The sequence below is a fragment of the Mustela nivalis genome, assembly GCF_964662115.1.
Source record: "Mustela nivalis genome assembly, chromosome: 11".
NCBI classification, from domain to species: Eukaryota; Metazoa; Chordata; class Mammalia; order Carnivora; family Mustelidae; genus Mustela; species Mustela nivalis.
In genome coordinates this window covers 15,638,710-15,661,061 of record NC_139030.1, presented here as the reverse complement: position 1 = coordinate 15,661,061, position 22,352 = coordinate 15,638,710, and the positions used below count along the sequence as shown (strand labels likewise).

Below are 22,352 nucleotides of genomic sequence, written 5' to 3'. Positions count from 1 at the left end.
ATACTTGAAGCAAACTAAATGTCCATCAAAAAATTGAACAACTGAATACATTATTGTATATACAAGGAAATATAATGCACATTTGAAAAACCAGGATAAAGACACAGAGTCTGTGCTATAGTTCTATAGACTTTCTGATAAAAAGGAAAGGCTTTAAATTTCAAATAAGTTAACAGTGAATAGTTTATACAGTTTTATCCAATTATTGAAAAATCAGAGAATTCAGAAATGGTTGAAATAAGACAAGGTTAATGAGTCAATCTGAATGTAATGGTCAATAACAAATATTCAGGAGAACTAGTTTCCTTCAAAATCAGATTAATAAACATCTCAGTCACAGGTAAAAGAAAATTTATAAAGGTAAACCTTTGTGGCTAAATTGGAATCCTCTTGGAGAGTTTACAAACTAGCCAAGAATCAACTTCATACTTACAAAATATAGAGTAAATATACATGTGCCAAAGGATCTCTAAACAACCTGGTTACTTTTAGGTCCTTAGAACCTTCAAGCCTTACGCATATTCTCAAACTTTTATCACCATCTACATACATATTTACGTTCAGCAACTCAGTGCCTTGAATTCTCAAAATCTTGTGTTGGTAGTTTAAATATAACACTTGTCTAAGCTCTGTACCTATTAAAATAATTGTCCTAATTTTAATTTTAATCAAAGCTAAAAAATAATTTGCAATATGTATAATTTCTACAATAGAGATGTAGATTAATTTTTATAGTGTATCATTAAGTTGGAAAAACAGATTATAGACTAATACATAATGTGATCTCATTTATATCCTAAATAAATGTATCCATATGTGCATAAACTTTGACAATTTTATATCTAGTAAAATGATTATATCAGATAGGTAGGACTAAGGGAACTCTTATTTCCTTTTTTTAAAATGTGAACTGGAGGAACCTTCACTAGCAAATTGTTCTACCTGATTAATTCTAGCTAGCTAATAGTAAACTTTGTTATCATAAATACTATGAAAATATTTTGGCCAAAAATAATGAACCACACTTTCCAAATCTTAAAATTGACTGTGACATTTTATTAAATTTTTAAACTCCAGTATTTTATATTCAAGAAATTGGGTGAGAACCCAGGTGGTCAAAATTACATACAAATTGTAAATATTTATAAGATAGGGAAAGAAGGATAAGGAAAGATGTGTAATACATCTTTAAATATATAATTCCAAGAAGACAATCTATTCAACAAATTGAGAAGACAAAGAGTGTCTTTTGAAAAGTGTTGGATTGGGAGGGAATGGAGGTGCTGATGCTGGCATGTAGGAACTGAGATTTATGAACCTAACAGAAGTTCCTTTATAAGCCTTAGGAAGAAATACCTTCTGTCCCCTATCAAATGATCCTGACATGCAGGCTAATGCATTATTTCTGAAATGTTCAGAACAACTTCACAGAGCAGATGTGTTTACTTTGTTCCTCTTCTATATGAAGATTGTAACAAAGCTTTCATTGAAGTAGAAAATATTTTGATCTATTCTGGTTGCAGTTCAGGGACTCTGTGGCTTGCTTCACTGAGAAATAAACATGACTGCATGATTATTTATGGATATTTTGGCATTGTGGATGAAATTAATCTACTTTGTTAATGAGTAGAGGTCAGTGGTTAGACAACTGTAAGTTATGCCTAAGTCTACACACTCACCCAGTCTTAATGAATAGTTTGAATTCCTTTGCCTCAGTTTTTTCAATAGCTTACAAAAAAGCTCCTTTATTAATCTTTTATGATTACCATTCTGACACATATATATGTTATAAAGACTTCTACAATTCTAAATTGAATTAACTGAACTAATTTAAAAATCAAACCCAATCTCATCACCCCACACTCTCACACTATACATCAATTGGTGTATGTATTTTAATTCCTTTTAACATTAAAAAAGTTGATTTCCCTTAAATATTGCATTCAAAGCTCATATATATATTTTTGTATTTAAAGAAAAATTTATAAGCATTTTAACATCATTATTATGTTAATATTTAATGTTATTCTTAAGTATGGTTTTAATAGCTGTTCAACATTCTGCCAAATAGATTTACTCTATTGTTTTTAAATGAATCAATTTAATCATCATTAAAATTACTCTAATTTTGATACTAGAAATTATTCAGAGATAAATATTCTTATATATAAATACTTATTTGTGATTATTACCAAAAAAATATATTTTAAGATATCAAAAGATACCTAGGCAAAGCATATGTGTACATACGTATTTGTTTAGGTTTTGATACTCAGTTCCAAATTGGCTGTCCATAAATAGTGTAATAATTTATAGTCTTAAACAGTAATGCATACTAGCATTGATGACTTTTTACCCTCTCTTTCTTCCCTTGACATACTGAAAGTGAGAACTGACAGGAACAGCCAACAGGCAGGATGACCACCCTTGCAGTATTTGATACTTAGCTATATTTGAGAGCTTCCTCACTGACTGAAAATATATTTATCTGTTGAAGTATCTTACTAAATGAAATTAGTAAATTTTTGCAAACCTTTTGCTCTCCTTCACAAGTAGGTAGATAAAAATTATTAACTGGAGATCAGGCTATGTAATTAGTCTTTGAGGCTATTTCATTATAAAGGGTGATGGTGGTCATTAACAAATATTTTAGTGTTCTTTTTTTTCTCATTTACAGAAGTGACTGATCTTTCCTAAAGTAATTTCAAAAAATAAAAGTAGAAAGAATTTATGTAGTTTCCTCATTTTAGACAAGATTATAATTTTATATAAACTATAGTATTTCATTCTCCTATTTTAAATTCTAATTTAAAGCATACTTTTCTCCTAATGCTACATAATTTTGAAAATGTTCTTTAGAAGATTAATATTTAGTTGACTTTACATAGATACTTAACCAGTATTTGTAATTTGCTGTAATTATATGTCACTATACAAGAAACTACTTTATATTATGGATTATTTATTTAGTTTTGATTAACAGAACTAGAATTCCTTTATGAAAAGTAAAATATTTCTATTCTCTCTCTTTCTATGTATATATAGTGCATATAGTGTATATATATTTTATGTATATATATATAGAATATATATGAGCTTAGAAATATACTAATATATCTATATACATACATATATTACTTTTATTTCTACATTACTTTCAGTATGAATATGTGATAGTATAATTTCTCTACTTTTTTAAGTATTAATGAAAATAAAAACTGGCTTCTCTAAAAATCTATACAGTTTAATTGTTCTTTTGAGTAGAATATGCAGTATGCATTATTAATATCAATTTATGTATTTCCTGAACCAAAAAGTGATGCAGAATTTCTTTACCTCAGACCATTAAACTTGTGCCTGCTTCAGAAATGTTCCCTTCCTCTTTCCCCTCCACAGTATTCCTTACAGAGGCCTTTAACTTCTGAGTTGCCCTATCTGGAACTCTAATATCCCACACACTGTAATGCAGGCTGCAGTTAAGTAAAAGGTTTCTGTCAAAAACATGGTTACCTTTTTCTCTCAAATATGGAGTAAGCAGAGTTTCAATCATGTTAAGTGGTTTAAATTCATAAACATAAGGAATTGCCCTGTCATCTTCCTAAATTGTGTTAAATGAAAAATTACATATGTTGGTGAATCCATTCTCTTTCTCTTTGCAGCAATAGAAAGTTTTGCTCATGAGAGCTGATGATTTCACTTGGAACAAATTTAAATGCCATTATTCATTACAAATACTGCAGAAAATGGCATGCCCCCATTTCACAATTCTATCACCTAATCAACCCAATAAATTTTTTTCATTAAATTTCACTACTGCGTCTGATTAGGACATTGTCTGAAAACAATTAGCTCACCTCATGTGATAAATAGACAGTAAATTAAAGCACGCTATTTTTAAGCACCACAATATTTCACTTATTTAGAAGCTGTAGAAGTTCAACAGAATTTAATATAAGAAATTAAAATGAGCAGTGTGTAATCAGGTAAAAAGCACATGCATTATTAAAATTTACTGATACCAATATCTTTCAAATTTTTAAATAGAAATAGAAGATTAATATTTAATTTTTCTGAGTAAGAAACAAATCTATACCAATTTGAGGGGATGTGTCTGATGTCTAATGGAGTCTGATGTCTTATTCCCAAATTTTATTTCGGAATAAAAACACTTTATCTGCATCCTAGATTGTCACCACTCTAGTGAAGGAAATAATTAGTTCTATTGCTATTTATTCTAAAATTAAAAGTGAAATATGAGTTTAATTTAAAGGTCATGTTGCCCTTGTCAAAAGTCCACTGTGCTTTCATATCCATAATCATTTTTTTTTTCTGTTCTACCAACTTAATAATATAGAGACCATGGTTGCATGGGAAGTACTGTGCATCAAAAATTATTATTTCCTGCTTTGTTAAATTTTCTTGGCCACAAATGCTTGTCTTTTGAAGGTGGATTGAAAACAGATACAGACACCTCGCTCATGAAATCTAGTCAAGTTCCCTGATACTTATTTTGAACTTACTATATGGCCATCTACTGTATTCTGATTTACACTACAATTACTTACCTGAAGTCCAGATCAAAAGTAATATGCTCACTGCAGTGATATAATCTGATATGCATTAGTGGGAAAGAGTTGAGTCTTAGCACTGTAACTATAGAACTATAAAAGATAGGGTCTGCTATTATATGTGAAATGAGGTTTAACTTACTCCATAGCCCAGATTTGCCCTGTTGGATATAAAGCAAACAGAGCAGTTTGAATGATTGTGAGGTTACTGTTAAAGCTTCCAACAAGGGAACTTTTGGTCCTAAATTAGAAGCATAATATTTTATGATAGATATATTACTGAAATTAATAATGTACAGTTTTAATCTTGTATACATTGTGTACAGGCATTGTCTCAAAGCACTGGATTTTTGCTCATGATCACTTGTAATGTGGATACTCTTCTATCCTTAAGCATACACCTATAAATAACAAAATTTTTCTGAAAACAATCGAATCGAAAATATAATCAACCTAGAATTCTTTGAACCGAAGGCATCTCTAGATATGTACAAATACAGAGCAACATTTCTTTACCTTTTAATGTTTTGAGATGTTGTTCATCTTAAAAGATGAACTAAAGATGCACTAAAACCTTGAGATCTTAGTATCCTGTCCTTGGCTCATTCAAAGCAGGGTCTGAAAATGAGTAAGGAAAACCATCTGTTGGTAATGTTGACCTATGGGAATTTGGCCATTAAATATATGACTTCAGAACTCTATGTAAGCCTTTGGTCCGTGTCTGCCTCAAATCACAGAAATTTGGTTTCATCTTTGCATTTATTCTTTCATTCAGCAAATACTTATAATGCACTGTAATGTGTCAGATAGTATGCAAAAAACAAGTTAAAGAAGCCATATGTTTGTTGTTGATGTTAAAAAGCTAAAAGTCTAGAGAATTCCTTTTAAACAAGGAATAGATGATTTAGAGAGATGTCTTAATATAGACATAGACCAATAAGACATTCAGAATTTTTGAAGGAAAATTCTAGTACTACCTATATGTAGTGGAGCAGAACGCCCTTTTAGTTTCTGCTTCCAGTAGTATGGAAAAATTGATATTATAATAAGATTCTCCCATATCAAAACCCTCAGTTTCTGGATATATTTATACCAAAGACACATGTGAAGTATTACTTACCCTAATGTATTGCATTCTCAGAAGACAATCCAATTGAATTAGAGGTGAGTTCCAACATAAATAACTGTCCCAACGCCATACATTTGGAAATAAAGTATAATTCCTGCATTATTCATGGGTAATATATAATCTATAAAAGGAACTAGGTACTATATAACATTCAATATCAGAATTTGGAAAAAAACAAAATAAATACAAATGAAGAAAAGAAATGAAAAATACAGTAGTAGAGTTTAGTGAACTAGAGAAAAGGTAAAATAATGAGGCTTAGCAAAACAAATATTTGGCTCTTTGCAAAAAAAGAAAAATTAAACCTACAATGTCTATTAAGTTTAATTTAAAAAGTAGGAAAACTGCCAAAGTATAAGTAATGAAAAAGAAAGCAAAACTGTAGATTTAAAAATGTATTTTAAAATACTATTAATAACTTCAAGCCAACGAATTTGAAAACTTGAGTGAAATGTATAAACTCTAGAAAAAAAATTACCAAATCTGATTTAAGAAACAATCTGGTTGTCCCATATCATTAAGGTAATGGAACAATGTTTTTAAATGTCTCCACATCAAGTACAGGTGTTTTCAAAGGTGGGCTCTACTAAATACTCAAAATGTTCAAGAAGCACACACTTAAATTGTATAGAAACACATTCAGAAAATAGAAAAAGATGGACTTTTTTTTAGTGTATTTTATGATAAAAGTATCATCCTGTACCCAAAACCAAATGAAGATAGTATGAGAAAGGACAATTAGAGGTCACTTAGGAACTCCTAAACCAAATTGTAGCAAATTGAATTCTTCAGTGGATTTAAAAAAAAAAATTGCTATTATTTTTCACACAGGAACGCTAAGTTTGCTTAAAATGTAAATAATAATTTAATTCATTGCATTTGCATCTACACAAAAAGATAGAATGGTTTTCTAGATGTAGAAACAGGCTCCAATAAATTCCACAAAATCCACATTTAGAAATCTTAGAAATATAGGAACAAAGACAAATTTTTTAAGCTGATAAAGGCATTCGCCAAAAACTTAGGTAATTTAGTATAGTCTACAGTGGATCATTGATTATATTCCTTCTAAAAATCAGCATTGAAACTATGTATATTGACAGGTAGCAAACAGACTTGACCTGGGGATCATTTCCTAGCGTGTAAAAATATTGAAACACTATGATATATACCTGAAATAATAAGATATTTTGTCAGTTAAACTTAAATATTAATTATCATTAAATAAGTACTTGTAGATACAAAATTATCAAATGTGAGACTTAAAACTCAGAAAAGCCTTCATAAAGTAGAAAGAAAAGTTGTAAACCAAACCATAACAGATTTTGGGAAGAAAACTGAAAAAAAATAGTACAAAATAGTAACTAATAGATTAATTGAAAGATGACCAAGAGTAAACAGGTATTGTTGAAAATATACTAGTGGGTATCAAGAAGATAAATGGAAACAAATGAGTAAACAAATAGGATCAGAAATTGCTAAGATAGGAAAATAATATGAATTGACATTTAATTAGATTTCCTAAAAAAGAGGAGAAGAATAGTAGAAGAAAGGTAGCATTTAAACCCATAACCCAGCAATAAACCCAAACAACAAAAAATGGTAAAGAAAGAAAAGATAGTTTTGGGGGGGGGGGTGGTAAGAGCATTATTAAAGTTATTAGTACATTAATAATGTATAAAAATAAAACAAAACTGACCACTAGATTTCAGAACATTTAAAAATATTACAAAAACTGCCTACAAAAAACTCATTAAATGTGATATCCATAATATAAAAACTCATTAAATGTGATATCCATAATATAAAATATGACAGAAATTTTCAAAAGTTATCAGTCATACCCAATAAGTGTAATTTGGCTTAACTTATGTACCAAAATTTTTAAGAAAATGTTTCTCATACTGGTTTTTGAAATTAATGCAATTCAGTCTTTTTGAAAATACACATTTAAAAAGGGATTTAGAAAAGCTAAATACTGATGCTAGACAAGATGAGTTTTCATGCCCCAAGGCATTTAGAAGAGCAGAAGATACTTTATAATGTTCAATGGCATAAAACACAAGGAAGGTATAATAGTTAGAAATGTCTGAATCTGGGGCGCCTGGGTGGCTCAGTGGGTTAAGCCGCTGCCTTTGGCTCAGGTCATGATCTCAGGGTCCTGGGATCGAGTCCCGCATCGGGCTCTCTGCTCAGCAGGGAGCCTGCTTCCCTCTCTCTCTCTCTCTCTCTGCCTGCCTCTCCATCTACTTGTGATTTCTCTCTGTCAAATAAATAAATAAAGTTTAAAAAAAAAAAAAGAAATGTCTGGATCTATGCCTCAGATAGTTCAGTAGCTACCTTCATAAATTGGAAATGCACAAAAGCTACTTGATAATGTGGAAGCCTTCTTGTACCATCCTTGGTCTAAAGTGAATCACAGTATATGATTTTTATATGTATATATGTTGATTATGTTATACATAATATATATTGTAATGTTATTGTATTATTTTCTATTTTATTCTATTAACCACATTATATATGTACATATGTATGTGTGTATATATGTGTGTGTGTGAGATAAATCCTTTTCAAGTTTTTCAGTGTTCAAGGGAACACTGAAGTTGAACATGTAGTTTAAAGGCTCAATAAATTCTGTAAACTAGAACTTACATGAAAGCATGCTATGATCACAAGGTAATAAGCCTAGATATCAAGAATACATTTTTAACAAGCTTTCTGGCTAGCAAACTTTTTAAAAGTAAATTCAATTAAACAATTACTTAGAAATTTCAAATTTGTCAAATTTATACAATAGCAACAAGAATGACAATACCTTCTTCAGAATCAGATGTCAGAATAAAACTCATAGCTATACAAACTTATAACAACTAAAATGGAGAAATGAAATTAAATGAGTCGAATTCCTAACCCAAATGGCTAAAAAAATACCAGCAAAGTAAGACAAATTTAGAACTAATAAAAAACAATAATGTTTGCTCTCTTGGAAAACACACACACAGGGGCGCCTGGGTGGCTCAGTGGGTTAAAGCCTCTGCCTTCAGCTCAGGTCATGATCTCAGGGTCCTGGGATCGAGGCCCGCATCGGGCTCTCTGCTCGGTAGGGAGCCTGCTTCTTCCCTCTCTCTCTGTCTGCCTCTCTGCCTACTTGTGATCTCTCTCTATCAAATAAATAAAATAATATAAAATAAAAAAGAAAACACACACACATACACAGACAAAACACAAGCTGGCCCAACTGAGGAAAAAATGAGAAATAAAACACACACAATTAGAAATGACTGGTAGGAAATAACAAAGGGCATTTTAATAGATCCTGAGAGAGTACTTTGCAGAACTCTTTGCCAATTAATCTGAAAATTTAGACCAAATGAACAATTTCATGAGGAAATACATTTAACCAAAACTGCCCCAAGAGAGACAGACAGCTTACATTGACTAATTACACAGAAGAAATAAAATGTCATCAAAGAACTACACCACAAAGGAACACCAAGGTCCACAGGATTGTATAAGAGAATCTTACCAGACTTTCAAAAGTAATGGCAACACAATTCGAATTGTTATATAGCATTGGTTTTCTTTATAGTTGCTATAAAAAAAGGCCTTTTATAAAATTTAATACCAATTCCTGGTTTTAAAAAACTTTAAAGTATAGGAATTGGTAGATAATTTCTTAAAATGATAAAATGCATATGCCTCAGTCCATAACCCAGTAGAGTGGCATTCCCATTAAGGTTGGGAACAAGAAAGCATGCACACTGTCTCCACAATATTGCTTTGGAAAGCATTCGTGTAAATCAGATGAAAATATGATGAAAACCATAAGCCATAGATTTGGAGAAGTATTCAGTGAGATAGCAGTATAGATATTCAGTATATGGAAATGAATAGTGTTCCTATTTGCAAATAATAACCATTTAGAAAGGATTTGGAATAAAAAGCCATATGCATTAACATCAAACAGTAATGAATATGAAAATGAAATATATATGAAGTGTGCAAAATGTACAGAACCTCTTTGAGGACAACATTAAGATATTTCTGAAAGGCATAAAGAAGACTTGAACAATAGGAGATTATCCCTGTTCTGGGTTCAAATGACTGAAGACCATAAAGAGTATTATGTATCAATAACAAATATTAATTATAAATTTTATTTTATCCCACTAAGAAATTCTAGCAAGTTTTTATATGCTTGAATGAGATATGCTAATTTTATCAAATAATATCTAGGAAAAGCCTGAAAAAATAGTGAGAAGGGGTGAATTCTAAGTAATATAGATGTTAAAAAAATCTGTAATTAAGAATGTATGGTTTTGGGACATGAATTAACAGAGACTAAAGCATAGATAATACAGAAATAGCCTTAGACACATATGGTAATTTAATATATGATAAAAATGACCTTTCAAAGTACTGGAAAAAGTGAATTTTTTCATAAAATAGTTTTGGAAAAATCGAGTATCATTAGGAAAGATAAAAGTAGTTACACAATACCATCATAATTCTAACATCAGAGATTTAACTTTGAGAAATAAAACCTTAAATGTACAAGGTGAAAACACCAATAAAATTATTAATAACCTTAGACTGAAGAAAGCCTTTAAACTATGCACCAGTATACAGAGACAATGTAAGAATATAATGGTAAATTTGAAAAAAATTTTGGGAAAAACAGTACCATAACTGATGTCAGCACAGAATGACAAATCGGGAGAACATATCTGCAGCTTACATCTCACATAATGGATATAAAGAGCTCCTTAAAAATAAAGACCAAAACCAAAGAAATCTAATAGATAATACAGACAAACATTAGCAGAGATTATGACTGAATCTTCTTTGTAATGATGCAAATGACAGATTATATATGTTGTCTTATACATATATACATACATATGTATATCTCATGCTCAACTTTTTTCCAAAAAGAAATGCAAAATAGGTAGGATGTACAAAATGATACTTTCCTTATGGAGGAGTACATCATGACAATACTTCTCTACACGTTAAATACAAGCATATATACAGAGTTAATTACTGTGGTATTACTTGAGATGTGTTTCTTAGGAAGCTAGTTAAGGTACACAGCGGACTATGTAAGAATAAAAAGGATGGAAGAAGGGGCACCTGGGTGGCTCAGTCAGTTAAATACCTGCCTTCAGCTCAGGTCATGCTTCTCCCTCTGCCTGCTGCTCCCCCTGCTTGTGCTCTCTCTCTGTCAAATGAATAAATAAAACCTTTAATAAAAAGTTGGAAGATCTAGAACAATGGAGCACCTCCTATTTATATGTATATGTGTAACTGTTTATATTTATAGTGATATAATATTAATGTTTTAAGTATAAAAAGCTTCCCCCCAAAAGAATGAGAACCTAATAAAAAATATGTATATATATATTATATATATATATCTATATATCTACCTATCTATATAGATATAGATATATCTATCTATATATGTATATAGTGTGTTTGAACCGTCTACATTTTTTTTCCTTTTAAAAAAGATTTTATTTATTTATTACCGAGGAAGAGAGCCAGAGAAAGAGCAAGAGTGGAGGGGAGGGGCAGAGGCAGAAGCAGACTCCCTGCTGAGCAGGGAGCCAGGCTTGGCCTCCATCCCAGGACGCTGGAATCAGGACCTCAGCTTAAGGCAGATGCCTAACTAACTAACCCATCCAGGTGTCCCCCATCTACATATTTTTAAAAGAAAATGAAATACAAAAAGTGAGGACAACAAAGCCTATGTTGAAATACTAAGAGAAGTAAATACACCTGGATCTAAATCAAACTGATATGAATTTGAATTGAAGATAATACTAAGGACACACACACGCACAGGGAGAGAAACAGGGAAATCTTTCTAGCTATCCATCAGTCTCTTCTAAAAAGGCCCAGCATTAATAACACTATAGAGTAGTATGAGCAAACATAACCCTGTATCTTTACCATAATCCAGTAGAAGAAATTCCATGGAGAAATTACTGCTTACAGTTGGAGGTAGCGGAAGTAAAATATCTATGAACATGTGATTGTGTGTAAACATGGAAGTGCTCAAGACCAATGTAAGCATTTCCAAAGAATAGAGAGGTTAACTTGAAGGAGTCCCTGCTAACCTCATTTGGACAATTTCAGCATCATAAAGAGTAACAACAGTAATGGAATGTAACATTGCATTAAACATGCTTAAGTGTATAGTAATATGAAGAGTAGGAAGAAAGAGAATGGGAATAAATACAAGGAGAAAGAGTAGAAGTTGTTTTTACAGAAGTATGCCACCTAATAAATATAAAAGTGATGTTAGAATTGGAAAATCACTTTGAGATGGTAATTTATTCAGAGAAAGGTCATGAATGGATGCCAAACCTACTGAGTGAAGTTAATGGAGACAAAGGTATTCACATAATGTTCAAGTATCCGTCCTGCTTTTAATTATAAAGCAGAATGTATTTTTCCAATGACTATATCCCACAGTTACCATGTAAATGGCATTGTCATGAGAGGCAAGATATGTAATGGTATGTTTCCTAATATGAAGCAAAAGAAGTATCCGATATCATTTCTGTAATATTTTTGCTAAAAATATTGAGCCTAAATTAAAGCATAAGAAAAAATTCAGACAAATCCAAAATGCTGAATATTCTATAAGACCACTGGACCAGGAGTCTAAAAATGGCCAATGATGTAGAAATCAAAAAGGACAAATGTTTTTCTTTGAGATTATAGAGATGACAATCCAATATGATACATAAACCTTGACTGAGACATCTGTTTTATCTAAATATATAAATTATGTATTTAGATACATTTAAACATGAAATACATTATATATGTATATAGAAAGTTATTTGGGTTACTTGGGGCTCTTCTGGAATTTAGGGTATAGACTACATATTTAGATGAGTTAATGTTAATATTTATAGGTATGATATGTGACTTGCTTACATGTGAAGATAGTCTTAATTTTGAGACATAGTATTTAAGGCAAAAGTATCCTGATATTTGCAGCTCACTTTTAAATGATTCAGCAAACAACAAAAGAGGGAGGGGCAAATATCCAACAGGTTGACTTTTGGTTAGTCTCCGTGATGATCTTATGGATATTTGTGTACTTTTCATTTGGCCTTTCTGTAGGTTTGAAAAAGAAAATGAATAGGGGCGTAGAGCTATCTTGATGTTAATGGCTTGCTTGCCAAAAGACAACATTGATCAAGCCTCCGGTATCCCCGCACCTTGTAGGCCCTCTTTAGCATATGAAAGCTCTGTTGAAACTTCCCTTCCCCTCACCTTCCCCCCACCACAGGGTACATAATCTGCCATCCCTCACAACCCGGGGCAGCAGCTCTTCCTGCCCAGTCCCCGGGCTTTAATAAACCACCATTTTGCACCAAAAAAAAAAAAAAAAAAAAAAAAAAGAATGATATGATTTCAAGCTCATTAATTTGAGAAAAAAAAAAAGTCCCAGGAAATTAATGTTGGTAAGGAAGCGATAAAGACGTGGAGCAATGAAAACACATATTGACTGTAACGCAGTAGACTGTAAATAGAGATAAAGTTGGAAAATATTTTGTCACAACCTGGTTAGGTAAAAGACATGTGTACTAATGGCCAGTGCCCCTTCCTGGTGTTCTCTCAAGGAAACCCTGCCATGTGCATGAAGAGACTTCAATAAAATTGTTTATAGGCAACTTGTTTTTAAGAGCAAATATTTGTAAATGCTCAACTGTCAGTAAAACATAAATTTTGCTATATTCATATAAAATACAATTTACAGTGAAATCAAACTATGGCTACAAACATCAATATGAATTAATCTCAGCAGTAAGTTATTGTGGGAAAATAGTAAATCTTAAAGTGATTAATATACTCTAGAAATTGAAAGTATTATATGATTTCATATAATAGGATATGTAATATACTATATGCAATATACTATTATATGATATATTTAGAATAAAGTTTGTTCTGCAGTGTTTTATTTAAAGCTGTCCAAACTGCACAGTTGCCAGTCATTTGAGATGAGAGTTACCAAAGTCCTGTGTCTGTACCAAATGCAAGATGACATCCTGTGTCAAAATGATGTAGAGGAAGGCTTCACCTAGAGGGGTTTTTTGAATGGTTTTCCTACAGTATAGTAGAAAAGGCTCTATCCTACCCTGGTCAATGTTTGCAGGAATGTGTGTGCATTCTTGAGACTGAAAACAAGAAACTGAATGTTAGCTGAGAATTACAAAATTAAAAGTGACACAGGCAGTCAGTACTTTTGTGTTGACCAGAGAGATGCTGTTTAAATAAAAAAGAAAATCAATATTTTCTATTTCTTTGCAGAGTAAAAGTGAGCAAATTACCGTGCGGCATCTGACATCAGGAAACTGGGAAGTGATAAAGATCTTGGCATACGATGAAACTACTCAAAAAATGTGAGTGTTTTTGGTTCTCTGGTCAGGTTGGAAGTCAGGGCTTGTCGAATGCAATCTTTTCTGCCAGATTTATGTTTTGCTTACTGTGGTCCTAGTCCAGACAACCTGGCTATGTAAAGAGCAACTTTTTCTTTAAAGATTCTCCCTATCCATCACCCAGAGACACACTTGCACAGAAACGTGCACAGACCCACAGACAGAGGTCACGGAAAAGTGTGATATGATGATATTTTGAGAAAAAAAAAGCTGTGTTTCCCAAATGGACCCAAGTTCTGTGGTTGAATAATAGAACAGCTCTTGTCTGTTCTTTGACAGTTTGAAAATTCAAGTGAAAACTCAGCCTGGCAAAAATTGATCTGTGCCTGATGTTTTTGTTGTTTTCTTTCCTGGGCAGTTACTTTCTGAGCACAGAGTCTTCTCCCAGAGGGAGGCAGCTGTACAGGTAAGCAAGGTGCGAGGACTGCCCTGAACAGGTTGATTTCTCAATGGCCATCTACACAGCTTTATGATAGGATGGAAAAATCTGAAGCTTCTTTTTGACATGACGAAACCTCACACTCTTGGTCCAGGCTCTCAGCTCTGAACCTTTGTGAGCCTGAAGGGTTGGACCTGAAGACCATCTAGCTCTTCCTTCTTTTTTTCCTCACCTGCTTGCAGTCTCAAAATACAATTTTTGTGTTACTGTTTTAAGGCTTGCTTCTCTCAACACACATCATCTCTACACACATCTCTCTCTACACACATCATAGGCATTTACATATTTTCCTCAGTGGACTTTTCTATGGCTAAGGCTCATTTTCAATTTTCAGTGCATTGATATTGTACACTGGAAATTTGCCCCCAAACAAAATAAAACCACTGTGAACCGTTAGAAGAGTAGATCAAGAGAAAGTGTTTCTCCTCCCCTCCCCCATAGTGTATAAAACCTAGTAAGATTGTCACTGAAGCCAGGAATGCTCATTGCTTAAAGAAAGCAGTAGATGGGAAATGTTTTCATCTGCCCAATTTTCCCAGATGGAAAGTTGTATTCATAAAACGTACTTAAGGTCATACCTATTTAGTATTAAAATGTTTCTTCACTTGGAAAGCTTTCACCAGGACCTCACAAGAATTACTTTTATTTTTGTCTGGCAAGCAACTTATTAATTCTAGACTTTACATACACTTTCTGATTTCCATTTCACAGATCCATTTTTAAAGTGTCAAAACTGCCAAGGCATATTCTCAGTAGAAATTCATCATGTTTGAAGAAGTGTCACCACTGATTCCTACCCAGTAGCCTAGACTTTCCTCTGAAAGTAAAAATGCGTGTTTAAAACACCCTAAACTCCCTTTAATTCACCACATACACTTACTTATGCATAAATTGCTTTCATCTGAAACAAACATCTCATTTTTTATCACCTCTCCCAGTATGTAATTTCTGTGTTCATTTTTTGGGTGTATTTTGTTTGTTTTTTCTCTTAGAGTCCAGAACCCATATTCTCAGACTATGAGAAAAGGAAAAAAAGCTTTTTATTTAAAGAGACTAATTCTAGTTTCGGTTTAGAGTTTTTGATTAAAGTACTGATTACTTTTTTTTTTTTTTTTCTTTTTGGTGACCGGAAGCCTGTCTTGAAACATATACTCTGGTTGGTACTGGTAGACCTGAGCCATTTTTTAAGGTCCTGAAACCACTTCATCAAAGTTTTATTTCTCTTATATTATGAAACTCTTAAAAGAAAAGTGACAGAAGCTTAGACTTGGCCATTTTCAACCAATGGAACTATCTCAATCTCCCTTCCCTTTATTAGCCCAAAATGTGATCTGAATTAAAATGACTTCTTAGATTTGTGTGCTTGTCTTTACTTTCTAGTGACTGAGGCAGAATAGTCAGCCTAGCTATGAACTGTACTAGTGGAGTAGGCTGTTAGAAAGAAAATGTAGTACCAATAAATTTCCCCTTAAATAGCTCAGCAAATGCCAGTTGGCTTGACTGTTAGATAATGTTAATGTTTAACCCAGAAAACTCAATCATTGTCTTGTCCAGGTCATAAAAATAATGACTGGTTGACTAAATTTATGGGATGAGATCCTTTCTGCAGAATCACAACTGCAGCCAAAGACAGTTTAGAATTTTGTCCCAAAATGGGCATTTATTTCAGTAATTTCATAATCTAATGAGAAACGACCAACAAATCTCTGGGGAGCTTGAATCTGAAAAATTCTATGAAGGTATGTAAGTAGCTATGGACAACTGGCATGCATTCTTATCCTCTCTGTGGAGATGGTTACAAAACACTGAATAGAATTAATGATATTGACCTATATACTTAAAAATGATTAAAATGACAAATGCTATGGTGTGTGTGTGTGGGGGGGGTATATACACACACATAGTAATTTTAAAGAGAAAATAATCAGGTATGACTACCTTGTAAGTTATCATAAAGGTGAAACTGGTTAATGTGTTTAATTGCCTTGACCGATGAAGGAAGATTTGGGTTTATAATGAGCTCAGAATGTTTCAAATGTGAAATTTTGAGTTTATGAACTATACTTCACATTGATCTTCAATTGCTTCTTGTGCTTCTGTTGTCTGTGTCAATACACCTGTTCCCAGCCCCATGTATGCAGCTTACTGCACATCAAAATGACTAAGGTTCATTTACAAATATATAGCCAAAATCCTATTTCATTTCCAAATGAAATTGAGAATATTTTGTCTTAAGCTTAAACAGCTTAAAACACAGCTTCACCAGTATTTTCATCTGTTGGCATAATTTACAGTTCATCTTTATTTATAAAATAAATGATTCTATATAGGAAATTTAACCCTAAGTAAATATCTCAAACACTCTAATCTTAAGAATCTATGTAAAATAAATGATTGCTTTTCTCTTTAACTACTTCCCTGAGGTCTCAAAATATGTATATCATTAATTCTATATTATCATACAAAAATTACTTTCCTTTACCAAAAATTTCAGTGCAAGTATTTAAGGCAAGTGTTTTCAGTGCATCTGTTTAGTGGGAAAAATTTGACACGGATACCTAATTCTACTGTGAGGTTGATTCTTTGCATAGCTTGTGAAAACATGTATTGGCTCTTTCAACTAATATTTACCGATGGCGAGTTTATGCTAGTTTCTGTGGGCAATTCCTTTTACAAGTTTTTAAAGGAATATCTGTAGAGAAAAGGCAGGTAAGAATAAATTACATTGAGTCCTGTGGAAATCAGTTTATTTATAGACATGCATACATACATACACTTTATAAATATCTAGGCATACATGATTTTATTATAGAGAAGAAAAATGTGTATGTCTTAACATTAGTAATGGAAATGGACTTTGCATTTATACAGTAAGTCATCATTTACAGGGAACTGCAATGTAAGTAATGCTGGAGCTCCTCAGTTTGTTAATCCTTAAATATTGATGCCACACATTCAAGTACCTGGAATAGTACTGTTTCTAATTTTCTTTTTCTTTCCCCAGTGCATCTACTGAAGGACTGTTGAATCGTCAATGCATTTCATGTAATTTTATGAAAGAACAATGTACATATTTTGATGCCAGTTTCAGTCCTATGAATCAACATTTCTTACTGCTCTGTAAAGGTAACACATGATTTCTGATGAAATTTATTTGATCAGTATCTATTACTATCATGAGTAACTTTCTCTAGCTATATGATTTGATATTCTAAATTTATGTATTCACTAAATTATAAATTATGAATTTACAAGCTATGCATTGTATCTTCATTTAGAAAATAAAATTGGGAGTCAACATTTATTCCTGATCAAGAAAGGCTGTTTGAGAGCAAATGTTTTAAAAAAGTGAATAAACATATTTACATTAGCAAAGTCCTGCTAAACTAATTTATCTAGTCTTTAGAAAAAATTTTTGAAAATAATGGCTTGGTTGTTAAGAGATTTAGGATCTATAGAAATTTAATTGCCCAGTTATCTGGTTTCTGTTTCATTGTTTTAACTATGAAATGCTTCAATTTGGAAAAAAATAATTCTTTCATGTAGCCTTTCCAATAATGATTACTTAGATGTATTTAAAATATTTATACATATTTTTTTATACATGTTTTTAAAATCCAGGCCCAGGTGTCCCAGTGGTCAGTCTACACAGCATGGAAAACCCAGCAAGTAAGTACACAAACATGAAAATGTGGGATAGTCATGGGGGTCATTGGTCTTAGGTATTTATTCTCAATGTCATATTCTTACAAAACCTTTTTCAAAGGAGTTTCCACCATGGAGCAGGATGTGTAGATACCATCAGTTTGACTGTTTGAGCAAGTGATTTGAGCTGTGTTACAGCCACAATTGGATCACACATGCCCGGAACAGGGTGTCTACTGTTACCTAATCTAAAGGAGGACTGGTTGATGAGGCTCATTTAGGTACACTTCAGCCTACGGGCCTCTTACTATTCTGGCTCATTTTTTTCCTTGGCCTCATGTAGATTATTCCTCCAATGCTTTTTGTGTACTTTTGGGAAAAATATGAAAAGTATGTTATGTGTTCTCTATCCTATTTGTTCCAGATATCCAGGGCTTCCTAGTTTTATGTATTCATTTATTCTTTTATGTATTTAACTATTCATCATCTATGAAGTTTGGGTGGACACTGCTAGTAAAATATGGTCAGTGTGTTTATGAAATTATAGTAGAGTACGTAAGTAAATACAGGGTTGAGGTAATCATAAAAATGAATAGCCAGATTGCTTCTTGCCTTCTTTTCTTCCTATGTTTCTTTGGCTTTTTTCAATTTTATTCAATCAGTACTCTTATGCTCTAATGATTTACATTAGGCTACCATGATCTAATAAATTAGGCTTGTATTTATGAACTCAGAACACCACCGACATAGTTAATTTTATTATCCTCTTTTAAAGAAGAGGAAACTGAGTCACAGGGAAGTTAAATAACTTGCTTAATTAATACTAATAGGTAGCAGAGCCAGGAATCATGAGAAGTAGTCTGACTCCAAAATAGGATTTGTAATTGATGAAGGTAGGTTGGAGGAGGGGTTCCTGCAGGATCAGCCAAGAGGGTCCTTGGCTTCACAAAGGATAGAAATCAAATGTGAGTTGGAGAAAGTGAAAACAGAGTTTAAGAATAGCAGACAGAGTGTCTAGTAGACTTAGAAAGGAGAATGAGTCTCATCAGTGCTTGGGATCAGAGATTTATTTTAGAAAAGGATCTAGGTGTGTGTTCCTTTAGGAATCCAGGGTAGGCCCAATTAAAGTTGGTAACAGGTGAGTAACAGATGTTATTTCATGAATCATCGAAGGTAGAAGGTATTGATGCCAGTGTCAGCGGAAGTTTGTTGGAAGCAAATTTCCTGGAACACGTTCTGGATCCAGCTCTTCTTAGAGATCATTACATGCTTGAGGCCTAGAACAAAACTCAGAGAATGATTCACTTTCCTGCTTTCCTCTTGAAGTGAGAACATAATTTCTTTGTCTTGTTCAAAGGCAAAATATAGAAATGGGGCCTAGCAGAAAAACAGAGACCTAGCCTTTCTAAAATGGATTCCCTCCAGCTTCCTTCCCTCATTATAGGGCATCTTATTCTATTGTTTTTTGTCTTTCACATCCTGTATTTAAGTAGTTTTACTTAGATGTATAAACTTAACTAAGATGCAGGCATAAGACTGTAATGTTGAAGGACAATGTTATTTTAGACAACAGAGTAAGACCATTGATACTCTTCAAATACCAATATATGGAGACTTCCTCCTGTTCTAGAAAAAAAAAAAAGTACTAAATTTGTAATGGGGTTTTGTGTGGTTGGAAATAGGTGAGTACATTGTTTAGTTTCTACTTAACAGTATAAAACTTAAAAGAGGTTGTGGTGAGCAAATTAAATGTATTTAGTATTAAAAGCAATAGTAACAATAAAACAGTATATTGGATAAAACGGAAGGTTGGATTTTATAGATTAAAAGATCAGTATATTAAAAAATAGTATACAAAATGAGTTCATTATAAACCTTTTGTGAGATGTGAAACAAGTTAATATCTCATAGGATCAATTTCCTTGTAGGCAAATTAGCAAATGAATTTTTAATGAAGATGAGATATATTTGCAACATACGATGCACTAAATAAATGGGAACTATTTGTGTTATATTGCATATTATGCCAAAATAATTTTTAAAAAAATTCCAATCTGATTTTAATTAACTTTTTTCTACTGTTGTTTCCTAGTAATTTCTGCTGCAAATAATGAAATATTTTCTAATTTTCCCACTTATAAGCATCATCTCAGCATCCAGAAAAACAGAAGTGAGCAGTGGTCAGGTGCTTAATTTTCTTTTTTGAAAGACATTCAGGTTCAAGTAAATCTTCTGGTTAATGAATTATGGATTAATCTTTGTTAATGAATTAATTGGAACACATTTGGGGGCCACATGAAGTAGAATAGGGTATACAAAAGAAATTTAAAAAAGAAAAATGAAAATATTTAATCTGGACAACTTTAAACCCAATAGTTATCGAAGAAATGCAGAGTAAAACATTGGAATTTGAGAAACAAGGCAGAGGATTACAGGGGATGAGAGGAAAAAAATGAAACAAGATGAAACCAAAGAGGGAGACAAACCATAAGAGACTCTTAATTTCAGGAAACAAACTGAGTCTTGCTAGAGTGGAGGGGGGTGGGGGGTTGGGGTGGCTGGGTGATGGACATTTGGGAGCCTGTGTGCTAGGGTGAGTGCTGTGAATTGTGTAAGACTGATGAATCACAGACCTGTACCCCTGAAACAAATAATACATTATATGTTAATAACAAGTAAGTAGAATCTAAAAAAAAAAGTTTAAGCTATAGTTACAAGTGATTAAGGAGTCCAAATGTTTATGCCACTCCAACAAAACTGAAAATGCATCTAAAACTTTCAAAAAGTAATACAGATGTTAAAATTCTTGCATTTGGCTAGCAGCCCTCCAGGTGATTTTTGTTCTTCTTGAGTATTTGCCTTATGTTCTACAATGAACAAGTATTACTTTTTTTCCATATATTACTTTTTTAATGAAAAAGAAACCCTTCATTAAAATGCTCAGTGAGTTGAGACAAGGTATAAATATGAAAAATTTTACTTTTAATATTTCAAAGGCCATTTGTCTCATATCACTACCATTTGCTTTCTCCTTAATTTTGCATATATGCTTTGTTTCCTTTTTCTCCATCCTATCCTTGTTCTCACTCCCCTTTACTTCTTTTCTCTCTTCTAGTTTCTTTCCTCTTTATTTCTTCTCAGTTTTGTTTTCATTTTCTTCTCTTTTCTGTTCCATGTTTAAAACTGTGCTTTAACATTTCTTCCTCTTCACACTGTTTCACCAAAAAAAAAAAAGTGTATTACATGTTTTGCAAGTTTATCATGGGAAAAAAACCTCTCTGCTCTTAATATTTTTCAAAATGGCTTTACTATATTTCCTTTGCTTAAAAAGAACTTACTTCCCTGTGACCATGGATTGCTTTTTTTCCCCAGGAATAAATGAGTAGCCTTCGATTTAGAAGTAAAAATTTCTCAGCTGCCCCTCTATTCATGTCATTAGTTTACATGTAATTAGGTTTATTTTTTGCCACTGACATTTGATAATTAAGAGAAACCATGAGAAATTATTAGTATATTATACTCAGATTGGTGCCTCTGGCTGTATCCATTTGTTCAACTGTCAGTTAGTCAAATTATTCATTTATTCAAAAAAAAAAAAAAAAAGCCAGCCAACAAGATGATCTGTAATTAAAGGTATAAAGGTAAAAATTTACTAAGATTTATTCTTCAAAAAACTGTGTTCATTGTAGTTAGCAAATATCAGGTGACAATGGCTTCCTGCATTTTTATGATAGTTCTTAGGTTATAAATGCTGAGTCTTTAATGAAAGTATACAGAGTTTAGGTATTCACATTCTAAATTTTATAACTAAATGTTTAGGATCAGTTCCTTGAAAATACAGGATTTGGATAATCTGAAACTTCTTACTAGGGATAGAATAAACCTCTGACAACATCTAATTTCCCAAATTTGTATTGTAGAGGATGACACTTATTTACAAAAAATGTGGTTTGGTATGCCTGAAATCACATATAGAATTTAGAGTACATGGCAGGAGAATATTATATGGTTCTAATAGAATATGGTAATTTCTCTAACAGAAGTGGACATAATTGCAAGAAAGCAAGTCAGTAGAAAGGCAAAAGAATGTGAATGTACTAAAAAGA

At 32.4% G+C, this 22,352-nt stretch overlaps 1 protein-coding gene and 1 long non-coding RNA gene across 4 annotated transcripts in view; one reads left to right on the top strand and one right to left on the bottom strand.

The window, feature by feature from the left end:
• Window positions 1–22,352, top strand: part of DPP10 (dipeptidyl peptidase like 10) — a 1,373,984-nt gene that overhangs the window by 1,302,096 nt on the left and 49,536 nt on the right. For all 3 annotated transcript variants that reach the window (XM_082689264.1, XM_082689263.1, XM_082689265.1), the window contains exons 14-17: window positions 14,035–14,126; window positions 14,521–14,568; window positions 17,606–17,727; window positions 18,223–18,270. In XM_082689264.1, the coding sequence (XP_082545390.1) occupies window positions 14,035–14,126; window positions 14,521–14,568; window positions 17,606–17,727; window positions 18,223–18,270 (310 nt within the window). The remainder of the gene's footprint in view (window positions 1–14,034; window positions 14,127–14,520; window positions 14,569–17,605; window positions 17,728–18,222; window positions 18,271–22,352) is intronic.
• Window positions 21,260–22,352, bottom strand: part of LOC309843666 — a 58,106-nt gene continuing 57,013 nt past the window's right edge. The window contains exon 3 of the long non-coding RNA XR_014300274.1: window positions 21,260–21,458. This is a non-coding gene — a long non-coding RNA (uncharacterized lncRNA). The remainder of the gene's footprint in view (window positions 21,459–22,352) is intronic.